Genomic DNA, 22,890 nt, shown 5'->3' with positions numbered 1-22,890 from the left:
AGGACCAAGCAATTTGCAGTATGTATAATCTACAAGGTGCACTTCAGCAACTCACAGAGCTTACTGACTGGTAATTTTATGGAGAAAGCATCATCTCCAAGTCGTACACCATTTTGTTTTGCAAGTATACTGGAACTCCTTTATTGTTGCGAGATCAATATAGAATTAGTGGCAACGTTACTACTACAAGGATTGTGGAAGTTCACCACCTTCTCAAAGAGAACCAGAGATGGGCAATGACTGGTCTTGCCAGTATCACCAAAATGGGGAGAACAATTACACTGGGTTATGATAAAATGCATTTTAATTGGATTTAACTTAAGAATTCAACAATTGCAAAATCTAGACAATCTATGTATTTCTCAATGTATCCATACTTTATATAAATACACATCATGTAAACATGTTTCCCACAATAGCCGGAACCCTGATATTGAAGCAAAGATCATTTGCTGCCGAACTATGTTTTTTTTGTGTAATAACTAAACTTCCTGAGAGATCAGTGCAAAGAGATGTGGATCCAATTTCTGCTGCTTGGGGAAAGCAAGTTTGCACGCCACTTCTGGGCTGAGATACAACAGATGTTTTCCACTTCCCGGCAACCAGTCTTGCTTTTTTACTTAATTTTAGTTCCAGACTGTACTTTTTCACTGAGGATGAAACTCAAAGAAATGCCATCAGAACCACATGCCTCTGTCTGGCTCCTGGAGGTAATTGCTGCAATCTGTGATGTCAGTTGCTCTTTCCTTCGCCAGTACTGAGATAGGACACCAAGAAACAAAGAGTCAGACCGAAGAAGCTACTTACTTCCTTGTCTGCTGTGGCTGTGAACTGCATGGAGGACCTGGGACTCAACATGGCCTCAGCCAAATTTGTGTCACATTACTGCAAGAATCTTGCTCCAAATCCATAAATCATTAACTCTATACTATGTTTATAGTTTGAGAATTGAGCCATTGATGCAATCCCGCAAGGTCTCAGAAGATAGGTCATGGGACGATTTAGCCACATTGTGGGAGTTTTGGTTTTTTTTTGGTTGCAAAAACAGATATGAAAACATGTGCTTAAAGTATAGATGACTGGCAGCTTATAACCTTTACTCAGTTGACCATTGGGGAGCTGCAGCAGTTGTTTAAGAAGAAATGAGTCAGTGACTACTTTTTACTGGTGAACACGGGCGGCACGGTAGCACAGTGGTTAGCACTGCTGCTTCACAGCTCCAGGGACCTGGGTTCGATTCCCGGCTTGGGTCACTGTCTGTGTGGAGTTTGCACATTCTCCTCGTGTCTGCGTGGGTTTCCTCCGGGTGCTCCGGTTTCCTCCCACAGTCCAAAGATGTGCGGGTTAGGTTGATTGGCCATGCTAAAATTGCCCCTTAGTGTCCTGGGATGCGTAGATTGGAGGGATTAGTGGGTAAAATGTGTAGGGATGTGGGGGTAGGGCCTGGGTGGGATTGTGGTCGGTGCAGACTCGATGGGCCGAATGGCCTCTTTCTGTAATGTAGGGTTTCTATGATTCTATGAACATGCGTTAGATGTAATGAGAGAATGGGGTTTCTACACTCTTACTGTGCAGACTCAGCTGTGGGTCTTTGGTAATGCTCTTATCTCTAAGTCTGAAGTTTAAGGACTTAAATAGCTGAACTACTTTCCAGATATCCTGAGGTTGTGTAAGGCACTTTAGAAATGCAATGTTACTTTCTTTCGCCTCATTTTAGATTTTTTCAAAGTTATTCCCAATTGAAAATTAAGGGCAAGTGTTTAAACGTTAACATTAACTCATTAGGCAGTCTTCTCCTGATCTTGGACTAATGGTTTCCAAAGTCATGAGCTGACAATCTCTAATGAGAAGTGAAATGCCATTTTGAGGGGTGGTGTCAGCCATCCCAAAAGTAACCACCTTGATTTGTTCTTGACCATCAAAGATGCTGCTTGCATTTGTTATTAAAAGAGAAATGCCCATATTTACTGTCAAAATAATGGCAAGATTAATAGTGCTCATGGCTTTTTAGGCACAAATGCTACCCAGCTTCTGGCAAGGGCAGATTTGCAATTCAGTGCATAAATTCAAAACTTGCTTTCCAAGATGCAGTGCTCCACAGTTACCTTCAAGAAAATGGCGAGTTGCAGTCTGGCTGAACATTAAAATGCCTTGAGAGCCGTGACGTAAACTCACCAGATAAAGTTAAAGCTGGTTTGAAATGATGCAAGAAGACTGTTTTGGAGCCATTTAAAGTTGCTGCATATTTGGATCTTCTTTCAATTCTTTCATGTGGGGTGGGTGTTGCTATTTAGGCCAGCGTTTATTGCCTATCAATAATTGCCCTTGGGAAGATGGTGGTGAGCTGCCTTTTTGAACTGCTCCAGGCCATGTGATGTAGATACACCCAGATTGCTGTTAGGGAGGGAATTCCAAAATGTTGACCCAATGACAGTGAAGGAACTATAGTTTCAAGTCAGGATGGTGTATGGCTTGGAAGTGGTGGCGTTCTTTGCATCTGCTGCCCTTTTCCTTATAGATGGTACGGTTTGTGGGTTTGGAGCATTGGCGAGTTGTTATATTGGACCTTGTAGATACACTGTGCTTCGGTGGTAGAGGGAATGAATGTTGACGGTGGTGGATGGGGTGCCAGTCAAGTGGGCTGCTTTTGAAGCTGCACTCAATCAGAGAAGTGGAAAGTGTTCCGTCACACTTTTGATTTGTGCCTGTGGACAGGCTTTAGGAAGTCAAAAGGTGAGTGCCTCGCTGCAGAATTCCTGGCCTCTGACCTGTTCTGTATTGATATGGCTGGTCCAGTTCAGTTTCTGGTCAAAGGTTACCCCCAGGATTTTGATAGTGGGAGATTCAATAATGGTAATTCCATTAATGGTCAAGGGGAGATCGATAGATTCTCTCTCGTTGAAGATAGTCTTTGCCTGTGATTTGTGTGGCGCAAATGTTACTTGCATTAAAATAGATTAGCTTGGTGCCAGAGATTCTCCTCAATTTTTATGCTAATTATTCCTTGCTGTAAATGAACCACCCTGACACTAAAAGCTAATCTATTTTAAGTCTGGAATCTCATTCCTTCAAGTTATAATTGTTGAATATTTAAAATGAAAAATCATAAAACATAACTTTTCCTTTGTCTCTTTTTTCTCTTAATTCAAAATTTCCTTTTCTCTTTTCCTATTTTCTGTACATGATTTAGCATATCTCAGAGATTAGGGGAAAGTTGAACATTTTAAAAACTATTTGTGATATGGGCAGTGCTGGAAAGACCAGCATTTGTTGCCCATCCTAATTGCCCTTAAACTAAGCGGCTTACTAGGCGGTTTCAGAAGGCAGAGTCAACCACATTTTTGAGAGTCTGGAGTAGACCAAACCAGGTTAGGGCAACAAATTTCCTTCCTTAAATAGTGAACCAGATGGGTTTTTGCAGCAATCAACGTAGTTGTCATTATTGCCAAGACTTGCTTTCAATTCCAGATTTATTAATTGAATTTAAATTCCACCAACTGCAGTGATGAGATTTGAACCCATGTCCCCAGAGGATTATTAGTTCATCTGATTACTAGTCCTGTGATGCCGTTAGATTCACTCCTCCACAAATTATGGCACAGTATTTTCCTAGCCCGTGGCTGAGGTTGTTGATTTATGTTTTTTGTGAGAAAACAGAGTTGAGAACACAACCCCCAAAACACCAATGAAAATTCTCTGTTATACATGTAGAATTTGGCTTATTGCACCTTCAATCCAAGGCTGAATTTGGAATGGACAACATTCACGAATGCAATTCCGAAAACACCAGTAAAAACCCCTGAGTTCCATGTCATACAAGCAAAATTTTAATCAACCACATACTATAAATCTGATCTTGTATGTAACAATAAACAGGTCTGAAGTTTAGCTGATATTAGCTGAGCTTCAGTTCTTCTGCATTATTCTGGCTGCATCAGAGAATCATAGGATCCCGACAATGCAGAAGGAGGCCATTCAGCCCATCGAGTCTGCACTGACCACAATCCCACCCAGGCCCTATTCTCGTAACCCCACATATTTGCCTTGCTAATCCCCCTGACACTAGGGTCGATTTAGCATGCCCAATCAACCTAACCCGCACATCTTTGGACTGTGGGAGGAAACCGGGGCACCCGGAGAAAACTCACACAGACACGGGGAGAATGTGCAAACTCCACACAGACAGTGATTCGAGGCCAGAATTGAACCCAGATCCCTGGTGCTGTGAGGCAGCAGTGCTAACCGCTGTGCCACCATGCTGCCCCAATTGCCCACAGAATTGCAGTTAGTTGGACCAAAGTACATTGGTGCTTAAGTCTCGTTAAAATGACGGAACTTTTGAGTGCTATCAAATCAGAATGAGAAAGGATAAATTAACTTGTAGTTTCCAGGAAAGAGGGTTACATCTTACTGGAAGTGTTGGGATTTTGAATTTGAAGTTTGTTGAAGTACACATTCTTAGGTTGATGTTGACTTGGACTGACTTTCTGCACTTTCACCTTAATTCCAATTAAGTCAAGCTCCTGAGAGCTGATTGTGTTGTTTTTGTAAACCTGTTGGGTTTGGCTACTGAAATATATTGGCCACCTTCAATAATGTCTGCAACGGTCATGTTCTTGTGACTACTCTTTCTTAAAAGCAAGAAGCCTCCGTCTTTTCAGTAAGTATAATGTTGTGGTGCTGAGCCATGTGCAGATGAACCTGGAAAGTTGTGGCATTAGTCTCTGACCTGTGCTTTAAATTGGTGCCATTCTCAACTTGGGCAATAGTGGGGTATTGTATTTACAATCAGTGCTGTTGGATTAGAGAAGAGAAAAATCAAAAAAATCTGTTTCTCCTGATTGCTAGCCAGCACACATGCTGAAATGCATCCGTATTCCTAGTTCATTTATTTGAACAAAAGCAGTAATATGGTGCTTAAGTCTTTTTGATCGATTTGACTTATTTTGTCATTAGTTTTCAGCAGGTGAATGAATTCATTTGGTTTGTTTCTTGGACGATGGCGTATTTGACAAGTGTAATTGATGTGCTGAAAATACTAAGGCATATTAATTGATGCCGCATCTTAACATAGAACAGTACAGCACAGAACAGGCCCTTCGGCCCACAATGTTGTGCCGAGCTTTGTCTGAAACCCAGATCAAGCTATTTCCTCCCTATCATCCCGAAGTGCTCCATGTGCCTATCCAATAACTTCTTAAATGTTCCTAAAGTTTCTGACTCCACTATCCCTGCAGGCAGTCCATTCCATACCCCAACCACTCTCTGAGTAAAAAACCTACCTCAGACATCCTTCCTATATCTCCCACCATGAACCCTATAGTTATGCCCCCGTGTTACCGCTCCATTCACCCAAGGAAATAGTCTTTGAACGTTCACTCTATCTATCCCCCTCATCATCTTATAAACCTCTATCAAGTCTCCTCTAACCATCACAGCCTCCCTACCTTCCTCATATCAATAAATTCCAGGCGTAAATGCAAACTTCAGTGTCTGTTTTCTGTACAATCAAAGCACTAGTTAGAAATATTAATATTTTTAGATATTACCTTGATTTTCATCAGACCAGATCTGTGCTGTCCAATCCGTTAGCTATTCGCCACATTTGTGGTTCTAGTTGTGCTAATTGTAATAATTTTGGCAAATGCAAAATGATCAATATTCAGTAATCACATTTGTGTGGGGTATGAAAGTGCACATCAATATTTTTGTGCCTATGTTGGACAGCAGTGTGCATGAGTGTATTTAGCTACTGTGATTAAGTTGTTTTCTCACTTTACTAAATGGTGACTAATATTACGTATATGCACAAAATATTTTTCGAAATTTATTCTTTCATGAGATGCGGACGTTGCTGGCAAGGCCAACATTTGTTGCCCTTATTGCTCTTGCGTTGTCTATCTGGAGTCATGTGTAAGTCAGACCAGGTAAAGGTGGCAGATTTCCACTATTTAAACAACTTTTTAGTGAACCAGGTGGATTTTTACAACAATCAATTATAGTTGCACGATCACTGTTACTGCGGCTCGCTTTCAATCCCAATTTTTATTCATTGCTTTTAAATTTCATCAGTTGCTGTGGTTGGATTTGAATTCATGTCCCCAGAGCCTGAGCCTTTGAATTACTAGCTACATTTCCCGTACTCCATTGTCTTCCAATCCATTATTTCACTGTTATTATTTCTTTGTTATTGTGTGAGTTTTTGAGGCATGTCGCGCGAACTGTTTTGTTGTGTGGCTGGTCAGCATTTTCTATTATCAAAACCCATTGAGACACATTGAAGAATAGACTGAGTCATCTTGGGAACTTGCCCTTAAAATTTAGCACGGATCTCTGAATTAAATTTTGAGTTATTTCACTTTAAGTTAATTCATTTCAACTATATAGAATTGAATTTAATTCTGAGGAAACAAAAGCTCATCTCTGGATAATCCTCTGATAATTATTGGTGGCAGTTTTAACCTTGCTTATGAGCAGTAATTTTGCTTTTTCTCTTGGCAACCGGGATCGAATTATTTCTGTAGCAGAGGAGACATCATACTTTTCAGTTCAATAAATCCAGGAGTTTCAATTTGTTTCCTTTTCTTTCAAATATTCTGTCATCATAAATTCACTTATAGTTTTTGCCTTATGCTCTTTATTTGACTGATCACTTGCTGTTGTGGAGAGATCCATCATCGTATTAGCCTTTGAAGGATGCCGATTGTTGGCTGGGTCACTTCTGGAAAGTTCTGACTGGTGGGAGATTAAATTTTGACATTTCATTCTAGCAGTCGGTCTTAATTTTCAGATAAGCCCCAGTTCCAAGAAAGCAATCGTGATTGCTGTGATTTTTTTGGGAGAGAGTAGAGAGGCTTCAAATGGTATTAGTTTGAGTTTAAAGTTTATTGGTCACAAGGAAGGCTAACATTAACACTGCAATGAAGTTACTGTGAAATTCAATGAATTGAGTGTTGAAATTAAACAAAAAATCTTGTATGTACTTCTCATGCTACTAATGTGTTGCTCCAAGTTCTTACCTTACCCCATGCCCTGAAAACATTGATTCCTTGCACGAATGCAGTTCTAAAGTTTTGAAGTTTAAAGTTTATTTATTAGTGTCACAAGGAGGCTTACATTAACACTGCAATGAAGTTACTGTGGAAATCCCTGAGTCGGCACTCTGGTGTCTGTTCGGGTACACTGAGGTACAATTTGGCATGGCCAATGCATCTAGCCAGCATGTCTTTTGGCCTGTGGGAGGAAACCGGAGCATCCGGAGGAAATCCACGCAGACACGGGGAAAAATGTGCAAACTTCACACAGACAGTGACCCAAGCCGGGAATGAAACCCGGGTCTCTGACGCTGAGAAGCAGGATGCTAACCACTGTGCCACCGTTTTGTACCTCACCTAAATTGATATATTTGTGGCTAAAGCAATAAATGTTTGAGTAATACTCAACCATGAGGATCTACATCAAACTGCATTCTTTTGTTTTTTATGACGCAGTTATTAATTGAATGAACTTGTTGCACCTTTGGGAGAGGTGCCCTATCTTTTTTTTTGTGAAAGTGGTTCTTTTTGACTGTTGTTTGATTATTTGAAACACGGAGGACAATGTACTGCTTCATGATCAAGGTGAAGAAATACACCAGGCAGTCTAGGGTTCGTTACTTAAATCCTAATCAAAACAAAACCTACCTGCCACAAACACTTCAACAATATTGTTCCATGTAAAGAAAGCAGGCTTGTGTAAGAGATCAGTAGAAGGTAATGCGTGCTCAAACCCTTGTGATGGACAATAACCAAACTAATGGCATTCTCCACGATATAATGAGGACCCTGCACACCTTAGCTCACTAACTATGGCTACAGTCAAAGAAAGCTCCTTGCACCCTTCAACCCTGCACATTCTTCCTTTTCAGATAATCTAATTCCTTTTTGCATGCCTCAATTGAACCTTGATGCAATTCCATTGTGTTATGACTTGAAGGGAAGAAAGAAAGACCGTGCATTTCTATAGCCCCTTTCACAATCTCAGGCTAAGCCAGTGAGCTTTACACTCAGTGAAGTACATTTGAATTGAAGATCTTGTAATATAGAAAGCTCAATACCTGTATTGTGCATAGCAAGGTCCTCCAATGAGATAAGTGACAAGGTAATCGGGTTTTAACTGCCTTCCCAAACCATTTACAAGTGGCTCAACATATTTAGTACCCAGAGGAAAGTTCTGTAAATAAATATCCCTTGATTCCAAATGGAATAAATTCAAAGTCTTGTATATACGGACACGTGACATCTTCACTATCCAACCCGAGCCTGCTGCCCTTCTGTAGCCCGACAGTGCAAGAACTTGTATGCCCCATTTAACATCTAATCAGCTTAGTCAACATCTCTCCATGCTATCATCTCGTTATGTGTGAGACTTTGCTGCAGATTGATTGCCATGTTTGTTAATACCTTTGGAAGTTTGTGACCACACTTCCAAATTACCTCTTTGGCTGTGAGATGCTTTGGGATGCTCTTGGACTGTGAAAAGGCGCTACATAATGGAAATGTTTTTCTTTCGTTTAGAGTGCATTCAAATTGCAAGTTTGCTTCGAGTACAAATTGGTCTTGGTTTCCCAACAACACTGTAATAATCAGACATCATAACCAAACCGACTCTGAAGCAAAGTAAATTGAGTCACCCACAGCAAGGAGCCCTATGCCACATTCTGCAGGGCCTGGACTCGGGGAGGGGTGGGTTTAGGCTGCATTGACCATATAACTGTAGAGTCTGCTAAATTAAACTGCTTCGCACCAATTGTAGTGTGAGTGCACTCTCGATGAATCAGTCTTGACTGCTTTTACCCCACATATGCACTACACTTCCAAGGTTTGGCCGGGGGGGGGGGGGGTTGGTGGAGGGGTTGGAATACAAACTTTCTGCTAATCTTCAATTATTTTTGAGGCATGTTTATTTTAATCTTCAAATGTTAATGGTTCCAGCGGACTTTTAAAAAGAAACCCAATAGGATTTGATTTTGTACAGAGGAGTTTTCCATGGTGCCTTGATCAATATTCATCCTACATCGGTAACACAGCTTATCTGACTATTCATCACATTGCTTTTTGAGGGACCTTGCTGTGCAAATTGGTTGCTGCATTTCCCACATTACAATAGTGATCACGTGTAGAGGAATTAATTGACTGTGAAGTGCTTTGGGACATCTTGAGGTGAAGACATTTGCTGTGCCTTCTCTTCAAACCTTTTTCCATTATTAATAATGTTTTGTTTTCATTTTCTCCCCCCTTCTCTCCTGAGATGTTGCTGCTGTTTGAAGTCCATCTAGTAGTTACTCAGTGTCATGCTTCATTTATTCTGACTACACCAAATGTTGCCAAACTATTTATCTCTGGAAGGCATGACAGCTGAGTCTGAAACGCGGATTCTCTGTATTCATGGGAGCACTTTCCAGCAAGACTTGCTGAATTGTGATTGGTAATATGAATCCTGACTGATTCCTCTACACCCCTGATAATCATGGGACATTGATGCTGCAATATCACAGCTTCGACACTGACCATAATTGGTGAATGAAGCACAGATCAGCAATCAGATGAACAAACCTTTGGTCTGTTTTATTCAATGCTACAACAGGTAGACATTCTACCTTTTGGCCATTAGGCACATACTTGAAAACTAGTTGAAAATCGGTTTAAATCATGTTCCTCAGTGTAAACAAGCCAAGCACAATATTTTCTGGATGGTTTTGTCTTGGAACCAAAGATTAAAAAAGCAAGCACATCCTTATGCTTATATGTTAGCAAAGCTGAACAAGCTTTGTGCTGTGCATTGTTTGTGTTGAAATATCTCTTGAGATCCCAAGTGAGCATCTTAGAAACACTTTAGCTTTTTTTGCACATTTATATTGAGATATGTCACATTGTAGTTCACAGATGAACATTAACTTGCTATGTTCTGGGTGAAGTTCTAAGCATCAACTTGAATCATAGAATAAGGGGCGTCTCAGTATGTTATTACTCTTAGAAATGGTTGACAACATATTGTGCGTAAAGGATAGAATGAAGGTATGAGTAATGCAAGACACCAGAGAGACCAAGGAAGATACTTCATTAAATGTTAATTCTTCACTGGAGTGGGGGTGTTGCTGGGAAAGCCAACATTTATTGTCCAGTCCTAATTGCCTTCAAGAAAGTCATAGTATTCCTCAAATAGTGCAGCCCTGTGGTGTAGGTACTCCCATAGGGATGTATTTCTAGGATTATGATCCAGTGATGCTGCAGCTATGGTGTTTGCAGGTCAGAGTGGGGTGCAATGGTGGGGACTTGCAGGTAGTAGTGTTCTCATGTGCCTTCGATCTTGTTCTTCTAAGCAGTGTGGGTTTGAAAGTATAGCTGGAGGAGCCTTGGTGAGTTACTGCAGGGCATTTTGTAGATGCGCCTTTGTGTAGAGATATTGGAGAGATTGAATGTTCATGGTTGTGGATGAAGTGGGCTCCTTTATCCTGGATGGTCTTGAGCTTCTTGAGTGTTTTTAGCGAAGCTGTGGTTGGAACTAGGACCCTTGTCTGAGGAGCTCCTTCACTGATATACTGGGGCTGAGGTAATGGGCCTCCAAAAACCGTCCTCCTTTATGCTACATATGTCTCCAGCCAGTGGAGATTTTTCACCCCTGATTCAGTTCAATTTTGATTGAACTCTTTTATGCCACATTCAACTAAATGCTGCTTGGTTGTCAAGGGCAGTTGCTCTGAGGTCACTACTGGAACTCAGTTATTTTGCCCATGTTTGTACTAAGGCCGTAATGAGATCTGGAGCTGTGTGATCATAGCAGAGCCATTGGAGAGCAGATTATTGGAGTAAAGTACTTCCATTACTTCGGTAATTGAGAGTAAGCTGATGGGCAGTAATTAGCCTGAGTGGATTTGTCCTTTTTTTTACCTGAATCACTCTGGGTAGAACTAAATGAGGTAAAGAAAGGGAAATGACGGAAGGGAATTTTACTACTTAGCACTGGACCCTAATCAGCTATTTCGCAGAGAAAAAAGAGAAGCATTCAAGAAGGATAATACTATAATGATGTGGGATTTAAAGCAGAATATTGAGTGACTTTTGGGTAAAGATATGACCAAAATCAGTTAAAAGCCCAAGAGAGGGGACGAGAGATGTTTACGCAACAGTTTATAATGATCCAGAATTATATCCCTAACAGAATGGTAGAAGCAGATTAAATATTATCTTTCAATAGAGAATTAGACATACACTTGAAAAGGGAAGATTTGCAGGGCTATGCGGAATGAGTGGAGTAGTGAGTTTAATTGAAGGGCTGGCACAAGCACAATGATCCACATAACATCCATTTCTGTTACATTCTCTGGATTTCTGGGATGTGATAAAGAACCACCAAGTGGAACAGCATATTCTGGAATTAACTAGAAATGGGATTATGTACATTGTGCACGATTAATGCTCACCAATAAAGTGCCTGTTGTGCCGTAAGTGGAAGGGGATCAGGTCTATAGGTCCTAGGTAGTGAAGGGAGTAATGACAGCTTCAGACCGTTGGATTTTTGGAAAGACAAATATTAGTAGTTAAGAGCAGTGACCTGGGTAACATTAGTAAGAGTCATTCATAAGTGTTTACCCCAGTCCAACGCTGGCATCTCCACATCGTGGGTAACATTAGGCAAAGTGATGACTAAATGGAACAGTGAGTGAAAGATAATTGATAGGGCAGTGATGCTTTATGTAACTTGTAGGCATTGAAATGTGTGCAGAATGTACTTTGTGTGGGGGATTTAAATGTCCATTTGCAAGAGTGGTTTGGTAGCACCACAATTGACTGAGCTGGCCAAGGGCTGAAAGATGCAGCTGTCAGGCTGGACCTGCAGCACACGGTGAGAGAACCAACAGGATGGAAAATCCTACTTTACCTCCATCTCACTGGCCCACTTGTTACAAATGTATCTGTCTGTGACAATATTGGTAGAAGTGGCCACTGCACCATTCCTGTGGAAGTAAAATCCTGTCTTTGCACATTTTGCCATGTAGCTAAACCACCATGCTAAATGGTAGATTCAGAAGAGATTTAGCAACTCAAATCTTGACATCAATGAAGTTCTGTGAGCCATCAGTAGCAGCAGAACTTTAGTCCACCCCTACTAATAACCAACATTTTCCTTCCCTCTGCCATTGCAAACAAGCCAGGTCTTCACCTCTGGTTCAATGAGGAGTGAGGGAAAGCATGCCAGGAGCAACATGAGGCACATCGAAAATGAGATACTCAACTGATGAAGCTACACCAGGGTTTTTATGCACATTAAACAGCAGAAGCAGCATGTTATAGACAGAGTAAATCCATCCCACAACCAGCAGATCAAATCAAAGCTCTGCAGCCCTCCCACACCTAGTTGTGAATGGTGGTGAGTAGTTATACCACAGGAGGAGGAAATAGCTCCATGAACATCTCCATCCTCAGTGGTGGGAGAACCCAGCACCTGAGTGCAAAAGAAAAGCTGAAACATTTGTAAATATTTTCAGCCAGAAGTGCCAAGTGAATGATTGATCTTGGTCTCTCCCTGAAGTCACCAACATTGGCCAAATGGATTCAGTCCATGCAAGCCAAGAAACGGCTGAGTGTACTGGAGACAGCAAAAGTTGTGAGCTCCAACAGCATCTCAGCTGTGTTGAAGAAAACATGGGTTCCAGGGCTAGTTGCACCTACAGCAAGCTGTTCCAGCACAGCTGCAACACTGGCACCTCCCCGCCAAAGTGAAGAAAGGCCCAGTTATGTCTTGTCCACAAAAGGCAGGACAAATTCAATCCAACCAATTACCGCTGCTGAGTTTTTCCAGCGTCCTCTGTTCTTGTTTCCTGATTATGTTTCCTGATCTGTTTCCTGATTATGTCGCTGAGGGTCAACATGTAGACACCTCAACTAAATATAAACCAGAGACCAAAGGCTACATTCTCATATGCTGCATGATTTGGACTTTGGGGAAGCTGATTGACACTGAAGGAATAGTTTGTTTTTATGCAATCTCATTTCAAATGAATTCAATTTTTTGGGACTAAATTCCCACTTTGTTGTGTTGTTTGCTTAATTCAAGTTATTGGATAATTCAGTTCTTTTCAATGCCTTTGCATTGTTGCTGTTTTTTCTCTAAACATTGATCTACTTGGAATGTGAATTTTAAGATTGACTAATGATTGTAGCCAGGGTCTTGATGCTGGCCATTTGTGAATGGCAGCTGGTCATTACATTGTTTTAAAGTTTCAATCAAATTGTCATTGAAGTGATTAGCCACTATTCTTAAAATGCCTTTATATTGCGTTACGTTTCAAGCTAATGCTGCCGGCGCCTGCTGCACAAGTGCTGTCCAGCCAGAAGCAAACCAAAGGAAAACTTTCCTTTGTTAGACCGAGGATTAGGTCTTCCTGATTGACAGAAAAGAGACCTGTGGTTTGGAAGTTAGACGTTCTGTCAATGGTACCATGCAATACAGGATCAGCAATTGTATCTACTCTATGTGCTGCCCCTGTGTGTCACCAAAATCTGTTTCAGATAACAAACTCCTCCTGAATTTCTTTCATACTGAATCGTTGACACGCAGTCTTCTGAATCTTTTGATTTCCCTATTTAAAAACGGACAGAATTCATAGCGAGTTGGGTGTTCATCCAGTAAAAATGTCTGTAAGTGACATATTAGTCAAAGATGTAATTAGTGTCGCGGCATCCTGTTCTATGCTTCTTCCTTTTAGCAAATTAATCTGTGAATGTTTCCCCCGTTGTAACAATGATTGGGCACTGGTTACTTTGGTAGCTTTGTTAGAACTTTTTTAGTGAGAAGCCACATTCCTTTTAATTTCAGTTTATTTTCCGCGGTTGCCTTGATGCAGTCCTTTTAAGATTGACTTGCAACCATGGCTGTGCATCTTGAAGTGAGCAATTTCTTGTGCACAGCCTGATTGCTGTGAGTGTTCAACATCGTTGAGCAGCTGAGTTCCAATCAAAGCTTATCTGTTTTGTTCTACTTTAACTTTATGTGCAAGGCAGAGAATTCAAAACACCTCAAAAGTATTAGATGAGTTGTTTTAATCCTATGTAACTTACGAAGTTGGTCACATTTGGAATATTGAATGCACAGAGAGGGAGGAGGGATGTTATGGAGGGATTTGGGTGGGGAAAAGCATAAGTTTTTATATGAGGTGTAGTGACACAAGGGTGCCAATATATTGTTTCAGATAAACAACATGTTTGGGTCTGATCAAAGGGTCTGCACCTGGACTAATTTCAATGTGTTTTTTCATTCTTTGGCTCTCCCTGGACCTTGTTTTCTGCTTTTATTCTGAACTGACAATGCTGGTCTGTGCTTTATTTGATTTTGTTGCTTCGTTTTTAGCCTTTTAACTGTATCCATTGATGTAAGAAATGGAAACCGAGTCAGATCAGGAGCTGAACATATTACTGGCTTTCCCTCTCCTCTCCCATTTCCTTCAGATCTCCTTTGTGAGTCATTGCTTTTCAAACTGCATTATGCCTTAGGAACATTGCATGTGGGGTGGGGTGTTAGCAATAACTCATATTCTGTATTTGTTTAAATTGAATAACATTTTGTCATTTTGATCCCTGCATTACTCTTGAAAAATAAAACTTAATTCTTTCTGGCAGTAAATCATCGTCATCTTTCCTAATAAATCTCTGTTCAACAATGTTTTTATTAATCATAAAATATAAGTTAACTTGTTCCTCCACCATCGAACCCTGGACAGTAGTTAGTTCATCTCAGCTATGGCAGTGACAATAAAATTGGCCTGAGCTAGCCAAAGTTCAAAGGGTGGCAATTGTTCACATTTCCATCTGATAGATTGTTGTCCAGAAAGCACAGCTGGAAAATGAATGTGCATGGACTTCATCTGTTAGCGTGACAATTATTACTCGTAGAGCAAATGTTTGACACAGTGGAAAGGCGAGAAAATTTAGTACACCACATCTGTCATGTTGTCCATGGCATTGTGACCGTAACATTTGTGGGAAATGAGCATTTGCCCAGTCAGGCTATATGCATGTGTCCATTTTAAAAAATTGGAACCAAAAAAGCAAGAGTTTATGTACGGGGAGAACGTGGCTTTAGTTTTCAAAAGCTGTATGGGCAATTTCTAATTTATTCAATCCACCGCCTCCTTTTGGCTGACCACCCCATCCTGAATTGCTCCGTGAGAACGCTCTCCTCTTGGGTGATTGCTAGTGCAATTCTGTAGCTGCCCACCAGAAAGACCCCAAGAATTGCTTCTTCCTTCCTGCCTTCAGTGACCAGGCTGGAGTTGGATATTCTTGATGAGGGGATTGTGACCAAGAACATAATGAGATTGTATGCCTTGACTGCTCACCCATCAAGGAGAAGCACGCTGTCACTTTAGTTTCTATTCACAGTAACATTGGGTGTGAATTTGATTCTGCACCTTCCTGAACTATGAAAAACTATGGGGCGACACAGTGGTTAGAACTGCTGCCTCACAGCTCCAGGGACCTGGGTTCGATTCCTGGCTTGGGCCACTGTCTGTATGGAGTTTGCACGTTCTCCCCGTGTCTGTGTGGATTTCCTCCGGATGCTCCGGTTTCCTCCCAAAGATGTGCAGGTTAGGTTGATTGGCCATGTCAAATTGCCCCTTAGTGCATTAGTAAATTGCCCACAGTCTGAAAGACGTGCTGGTTAGGTGCTTTGACCCGAACAGGCGCCAGAGTGTGGCGACTAGGGGAATTTCACAGTAACTTCATTGCAGTGTTAATGTAAGCCTTACTTGTGACTAATAAATAGAACTTTTAACTTTAGTGTCCCTGGATGCGTAGGTTAGAGGGATTAGCGCGGTAAATATGTGGAGTTATGGGGATAGGGCCTGGGTGGGGTTGTTGTCAGTGCAGTCTTGATGGGCCGAATGGCCTCCTGTACTGTAGGGATTCTATGATTTCTATGAGACACTCACCAACACAATTACAGATGCCGTAGATGCTGTGCAAAGAGCATTTCAAGCTGCCTAACACCAGATAATGTGTTGATTGTAATGGGAGCAATTCCAAGTGATGACAATGAATCAGACAGCAAGAAGCATATTACACAAACATGAAAGCATTGCAGAAGTGTGACTTTTTTCTTTTAGTGAACTAATTCCAATATGCTGATGGCCACACTGACCACTCATCTTTCAAAACTCTGGCTCCCCAGAACAATAGTCAAAGCGTTTGATTGAGGAGCCTTTGGTCACTTCTGCCATCTGAGGCATTAATATCTTGCCTCATGCCTTCTCAAACATGTCTTTGCCACCTGCCCTTTTAAAATTTTTGCCCATTTGTCCCAGAGTTCTGTCCAATTGTCTTAATCCTGGGTTGTAAGTAGTTGTAAATAGGTGTAAGGGGGTGGCATAGAGTATTGTCACTGGACTAGTAATCCAGAGACTCAATGCTGTGGGGTTCCAGGTTCAAATCACACCATGGCAGATGGTGAAATTTGAATGCAATCGAAATGTGGATTTAAAAGTTTATTGATGAAACCATTGTCGATTGTCGTAAAAACCCATCTGGTTCACTAATGTTCTTTATGGAAGGAAATCTGCCATCCTTACCTCAAGTTGACTCTTTAATACCCTCTGAAATGGCCGAGCAAGTCACTCAGTTGGGGTAATTAGGCTAGCAATACCAACATCCCAACAAATAAAAAAAGCATGAACCATTTGTACTCCATCCTAAAGTTTAACCAGTAAGTTATGTTGCTTGATATTTCCATCTTTGACCGAAAGGCACCTTCTGGGTGGATATATGTGCAATAATTTCACTGCCTCACCTGCATAATTTCTGGTTAGTTCGTGCCTAAGATAATGTCAGCTGTGTTGTTCAAACAGCCTTGGAGATCGCTCGGGAAATTGAAAGGAATGAGAAGACCCAAGCTCAGCTTGAAAGCAAAGCAAGTGAAAACGTGAGTCTCATATGATGCTTTTTTTGTCATTTGTTTTAATCTTCCTGGAGAAGCCAGAAGAAATGAGTTCAATTGTTTTAATTAGGTGCTGAAATTCACAAAGGACCTGTCAGAGGAAGAAATCGATGAAGTCCACAAGGAATATCGTGAGTACATGATTGTTTTATTCACTGTTTAAAGGTTTGGAGACTCATAAATCCTGACTGTTGCATTGGTTGAGCAGTGACCAAGCTCCCACTCCCCTCTGTGACCAACTCTAATGTCAATCTTTAAAGGCGTGAGGATGCTGAGATCTTGAAGAGGGTACAAAGGATGTTTGCTAGAATGTTAGCGGGGAGGGACTTTGTTTATGAGGAGAGATGCAAATAACTTGAATTGTTCTCCTTAGAGTAGAGGAGGTTACAGGCAGTTTTAAGAGGGACATTCAAAATTATGAAGGGTTTTCATAATGTCGATAAGGTGAAGGTTTTCACTGATAGTTGAGCCAGTGACATGTGGACATAAATTTAAGGTAATTGACAAAAGAATCAGGGAGATTAATTTTTTTTAATACAGCAAGTTTTTATGACCTGAAACACTACCTGAAAGGCCGTCCAAAGCAGATTCAGTAATTATTCTCTGAAAAGAATTGAATATATATGTGAAAAGGAGACAACTGCAGGCCTACAGAGAAAGAGCAGGAGAATGGGATAAATCGCATAGTTCAAAGACCAGCCCAATGGTCCAAATAGCCTCTCTTCTGTGCTGTGAGTTACAGATTGAGAACAATAACAGAAACATGGATGAGTGGGTGTTTAAAAGCTCAGATGCTCTCTTCACGGTATAGTTGGTGCTAGTGCTATAGAGCTAATAAGTAGCAATAATGGAGCAACTCTGATTCTCACCATTAATCAGAGATGGGTTTTACCAGAACAACCTGGGGCAGATATAAACAAGAATAATGAAGGTTTGCATTTAAATAACACCTTTCACAATCTTGGGCTGTGCCTCATGTGTTATCATTTTGTGATTTTAGAAACATGACAGCTGATTTGTGCACAGCAGGCTCCCACAAACAGCAACAAAATTAATAATATTCACTTCTCCCCAACATCATGATGACCTAGTGATATTATCGTTAGACTATTAATCCAGAAACTCAGCTAATGTTCTGGGAACTCGGGTTCAAATCGCGCCACAGCAGATGGTGGAATTTGAATTCAATAAAAAATATCTGGAATTAAGAATATACTGATGACCACGAAACTATTGTCGATTGTTGTAGAAACCCATCTAGTTCACTAATGTCCTTTAGGGAAGGAAATCTGCTGCCCTCACCTGGTCTGGCCTACATGTGACTCCAGAGCCACAGCAATGTGGTTGACTCTCAACTCAAGGGCAACTAGGGATGGGCAATAAATGCTGACCGGCCAGTCCCATGAATGAATTTGTAAAAAATCCTAATCAATAATTGCCAACAGCTAAATCCAGATTATCAGGTCATTTGTCTAATTGCTGTTAGTCTGACCTTGTTGTATATAAATTGGTTTTTGCATTTCTTATACAGCAGTGATTGAGCCTCAATGTGTCTCACTAGCTGTAATGCACTTTGAGACATCCTGAGGTCTTGAATGGTGCAGGTAATGTGCAAGTTTTCTCTCCCTTTGACTGCTGGAAACATGAAATATTCAACCTGCTAAAGGTGAAAACTGATTCCACTGAGTTCTGGATGGTAACTTGAAGACCCAAATTAATTAGCACCTGCCAACACTTGTTGAAAAATAGAAATGAAAGATTTTCATTTACCTATTGCTTTCCACTTCCTCAGAACATTCCAGAATGCTTTACAACATTTTGAAATGTTGTATTGTCTGTTGTATTGTATTATCCTTGACCAACCACCCCACCGCCCCCATTTATGAGGTAAATTTGAACCAACAGGCAAACTGTAGTCAAACACATCACACTGCATGACAATTGCGACCAGGACAGAGTTCACGGATTTCTGAACGATCCACACAGACGTTAGTAATACTGTGAGTCAGCCAATGAAACTTTGGCTTTCACCTTCAAACATCTCACCTAGGAATTCTCTCCAAAAGTCTATCGAACTCAGATGGCGTCAGTGACAGCCCACCTTGCAGGGTTTCAATCTTGTCTCCCAAAACTTTGTTCCTCTGGATTCCCAGGTATACACTCAAGCAATAACTTGCAAGCACATTTTCAGCTCTTCAGCTGTGCTGAGCAGAAGACTACTGCTCCAAAGAGGTACTTTCAATCCAGTGGCCCTCAGCAGAGAGTCACCAACCTTCTGCTGCTTCCTTGGATCTTCGGGGTTCTCCCAAGCCCACTTTGATCCCCAGTGCTTCTCCTGCTCCCTCTTCACCTAACATCTGCTAACTGCAACCCTTTATCTACATAGAGCCTCTTTCTCTGCTCACTTTCTAACCAAACTGAGATCTCTTTCTATCCCGGGCCCCTGTTTGGGACTCTAGTCCTCAATGATGTTCTGCTGCTTGTCACCTGACCCAGGATGTCACACTATTTCCATGTGCTGGGCCCATCGTTGGCCCAAAAATCTTATAATGATGAATTGCGCATGTGCAGCCCACTCCTGTACTGCGCATACACAGAAATTCCAGGATCTGTTGGGATTTGGGATTCCTGACCTCTCTCCCTCGCTATAGGTATAGCTTTTGTAATAAATGCAGTGGCCATTTTGCACAAAGCAGGATCCCATAAACACCATTGTGATAATGGTCAGATTTTTGGTGATGTTGATCAATGGTTTAGTATTGGCCAGGGCACTGGGCGAAGCAGCCCTGTTTTTCAAAATAGTGCCTTCAAATGTTTTATGTCCACCTGTGAGTACAAGCAAATCCTCATTTAACATTTCATCTGAAAGTTGTCAGATGACACTGACTCCCTCAGTACATTTCAGTGTGGTTGTATGAAACAGAACAAATTTACAGAACCAGATTAAATAATTACCTCCAACACTGGAAGTGGGTGGAAGTAATGTTTATACCCCTGTTCATCTGTTTGTCGATAAACAATATATCCCAAAACTAATGGAAAATTTCAGAAGAACTAGGTACATAGATAATTATGACCCAAGGAAGAACTGATTAGTTTTTGAAAAAGATCCAGATCCTGGAATTCTTTAAAGGACCTATTAACATTGGGAGATGGGGCAAATTGACTTATATAGAATATTGTTGTTTGTTTTCGAATGTTGTGGATTATCTCAGTTGCTGTGGTGGAATTTGTCACAGCTGTCAAAATGTGAACAGAGTTTTCAGAGCAGGTTGTTGGATGTGGTTTCACCTTGAAACCTCCTTGGTGAGTTGGAAACTCGTAATAAAAAGAGGCAGTTCTTCAGCTTTGTAGTTGCAGAACATCAACCCACGCATGGAAAAGCCTCAAGGAAGAGCTGTGTAATTGCAATAATGTTGAGTTAACACAGTGTGGCTGAGTTATGCACTCTACTCAGTGCCCTCCCCCACTTTTTAAAGTTGCATTTCACTACTTTCAACAAGCAGTGGTCTGCCATCTCTGGGATCTGAGCTCAAATATAACCCAGACTAAGGCAATGAAAGAATCTTCTTTCTACCTATCAGTTGAAAGGGTACTTCTTTGGTGAAGGCAGTTACTTCTACCCAAGTGGGCAGGTCTGTACTATATACCTGAGTGTTAGAGCCTGGGCAGTGAATGTTGACAGACTATTTGAGCATACCAGTCAATGTCCAGGGCATTGACTTTCAAGGATAGTGACCATGAGAGGAACTCCCGACTGATTCCCCACCTTCTCCAACCCTGAGGCTAAGGCTCTGTGTAGCACCTAAAAGCTGAGATTAGCTTACTTAGCAATGTCAGGGAGCCGAACTCATAAATTCCTGTCTGTACTATGCCACAGTAAGAAGTCTCACAACACCGGGTTAAAGTCCAACAGGTTTATTTGGGTACTATGCCACCCAGTGAATTTAAGCCATGAAGTACTTTGCTGCTTTGAAGAAGAGCTGGGGGAAAATACTACTTTTCTCTTCAGTTCAACTCTGTGCGGACAGCTAAAAAAGGCACAAGTCTAAGTCATAGATTCCAGAGAACAGGTTGAAACTCCACCAGCACTCGGGAGGTAATGGGTGATTTTAAAATGCAGGAACGTAGTTGTGAAACTCAAGTGAAAATCACCCTTTACCTTTCCTGAAGGAGGTGATTCCTGCTTGAGCTGCCGACATGAAATGAGGCTTGAGTTAGCTGGATCTTTTCTGTTCATTTCTGAGGCCATTCCATTCAAAACAGGATGTGTGGTAACCCTGAGAGGAATCAGCAAATACAGTGGGTTACCTCAGATCTGGTGACGCCAGCATCATAATGGGTGACAAAACTATCCAGAGGGCATTCACTCAGTTGATCGGGTAAGCTGTTCACTCTGATAAAGTATTCAAACGTCAAAGGGCACAAGTTCAGAAATCAGATGTTAGTAAGAACCAAAATTAGATGGATTTTATCATAGGAAAGATATTGAAGCAGATAGTATATATGGATGCAGTGGATATTTGGGTAGGTTTTTATTTTGGAGAACAAATGTACTAATCCAGTGAAAAGGCAGCTGAGTGAGGTGGACCAAAACTTTCCTTCCAAGGAAACGGTGCCCCTTTTAAGGAGTGATGTAGGTTTTGTTTGTTTTTCTACATGTCGTACTTGAGTCAAATTGGAAATGGGCACGGCAGCAATTCTCTACAGATCAGTACATTAGTGAGTGACAGGTTCCACTAGCACTTCCAGTTTGCCTGTTTATATTCATCACTGAGGCATCAGGCTTTGCTGAATGAAAGTAATTGCAGCTCCAGGCTCATCTTGTTAGGCACTGCCTAAAATTAATTTCTTTTTCTGGGTGTATGCTGTAGTAATGGGTTTCCTTTTGAACACCGAGATTCACTGTGCTGAAGATTATGCCTCATTTGTCACCAATTATCTAAATCTCCCGAGGGAAACTCGGAATAGCTGTCTTGCAGAGTGTTGGTTTTGCATGATGACTACTGTGGATGCACTGTTCTCCTAAGGGAGAGCTTGGTATAATATGGTAGATTTTCCAAAATCAATCACAGTGTTGTGCAGAATTTCCATGGGCACTCTTCAGGATATGGGCATCACCGGCAAGGCTGGCATTACTGTCCATCCATATTTGCCCTTGAGAAGGTGGTGGTGAGATATTTTCTAAGCCACTGTAGTCCATGTAGTGTAGTTAGTTGTAGGAGGCCAATCATTTCAGTCACAGGTCATTGTCATAGGAGTTCCTCAGAGCAGTGTCCTAGGCTGCACTATTTCAGCTGCTTCATCAGTGACATTCCCTCCATCATAAATTCAGTAATGGGAATTCTTTTTGATGATTGCATAATGTTCAGCACCATTTGCAACTCCTCAGGGACTGATGCAGCCTGTGCCAATGTGTAACAGACCATATCCAAACTTGTGCTGGTAAATGACAAGTAACATTTGCGCCACACAAGTGCCAGATAATGCCCATCTCCAACAAGAGGGAATCTAACCATCTCCTCTTAACATTCAATGGTATTAGAATTGCCGAATCCCCACAATGAACATCCTGGGGATTACCATTGACCAGACCCTGCACTGGACCACCCATATAAATATTGTAGTTACAAGAGCAAGTCAGAAGCTGGGAATTGTCAACTCACCTGCAAAGTCTGTCCATGGTCTTTAAAACACAAGTCAGGAGTGTGAAGGAATTCAGCCCACTTGCCTGGATGAGTATAGCTCCAATTAGTGAAGAAGAATGATAATATCAGGACAAAATAGCCTGCTTGATTGGTACTCTGTCCACTATCTTAAACATTCACTATCTTAAACATTCACTCCCTTCACCATCAATGCACAGTGGCAGTAGTGTATTTTGTAAACGAGATCCAGTGCAGCAACTCACTTAGGCTC

General features: G+C 41.3%; 1 protein-coding gene across 2 annotated transcripts in view; it reads left to right on the top strand.

The window, feature by feature from the left end:
* Positions 1-22,890, top strand: part of rad18 (RAD18 E3 ubiquitin protein ligase) — a 271,630-nt gene that overhangs the window by 127,886 nt on the left and 120,854 nt on the right. For both annotated transcript variants that reach the window (XM_078209405.1, XM_078209406.1), the window contains exons 8-9: positions 16,883-16,956; positions 17,042-17,102. In XM_078209405.1, coding sequence (XP_078065531.1) covers positions 16,883-16,956; positions 17,042-17,102 — 135 coding nt within the window. The remainder of the gene's footprint in view (positions 1-16,882; positions 16,957-17,041; positions 17,103-22,890) is intronic.

The sequence above is a fragment of the Mustelus asterias genome, chromosome 3 (genome assembly GCF_964213995.1).
Source record: "Mustelus asterias chromosome 3, sMusAst1.hap1.1, whole genome shotgun sequence".
In the NCBI taxonomy this organism is placed as follows: Eukaryota; Metazoa; Chordata; class Chondrichthyes; order Carcharhiniformes; family Triakidae; genus Mustelus; species Mustelus asterias.
This window is presented reverse-complemented; position numbering and strand designations above follow the sequence as displayed.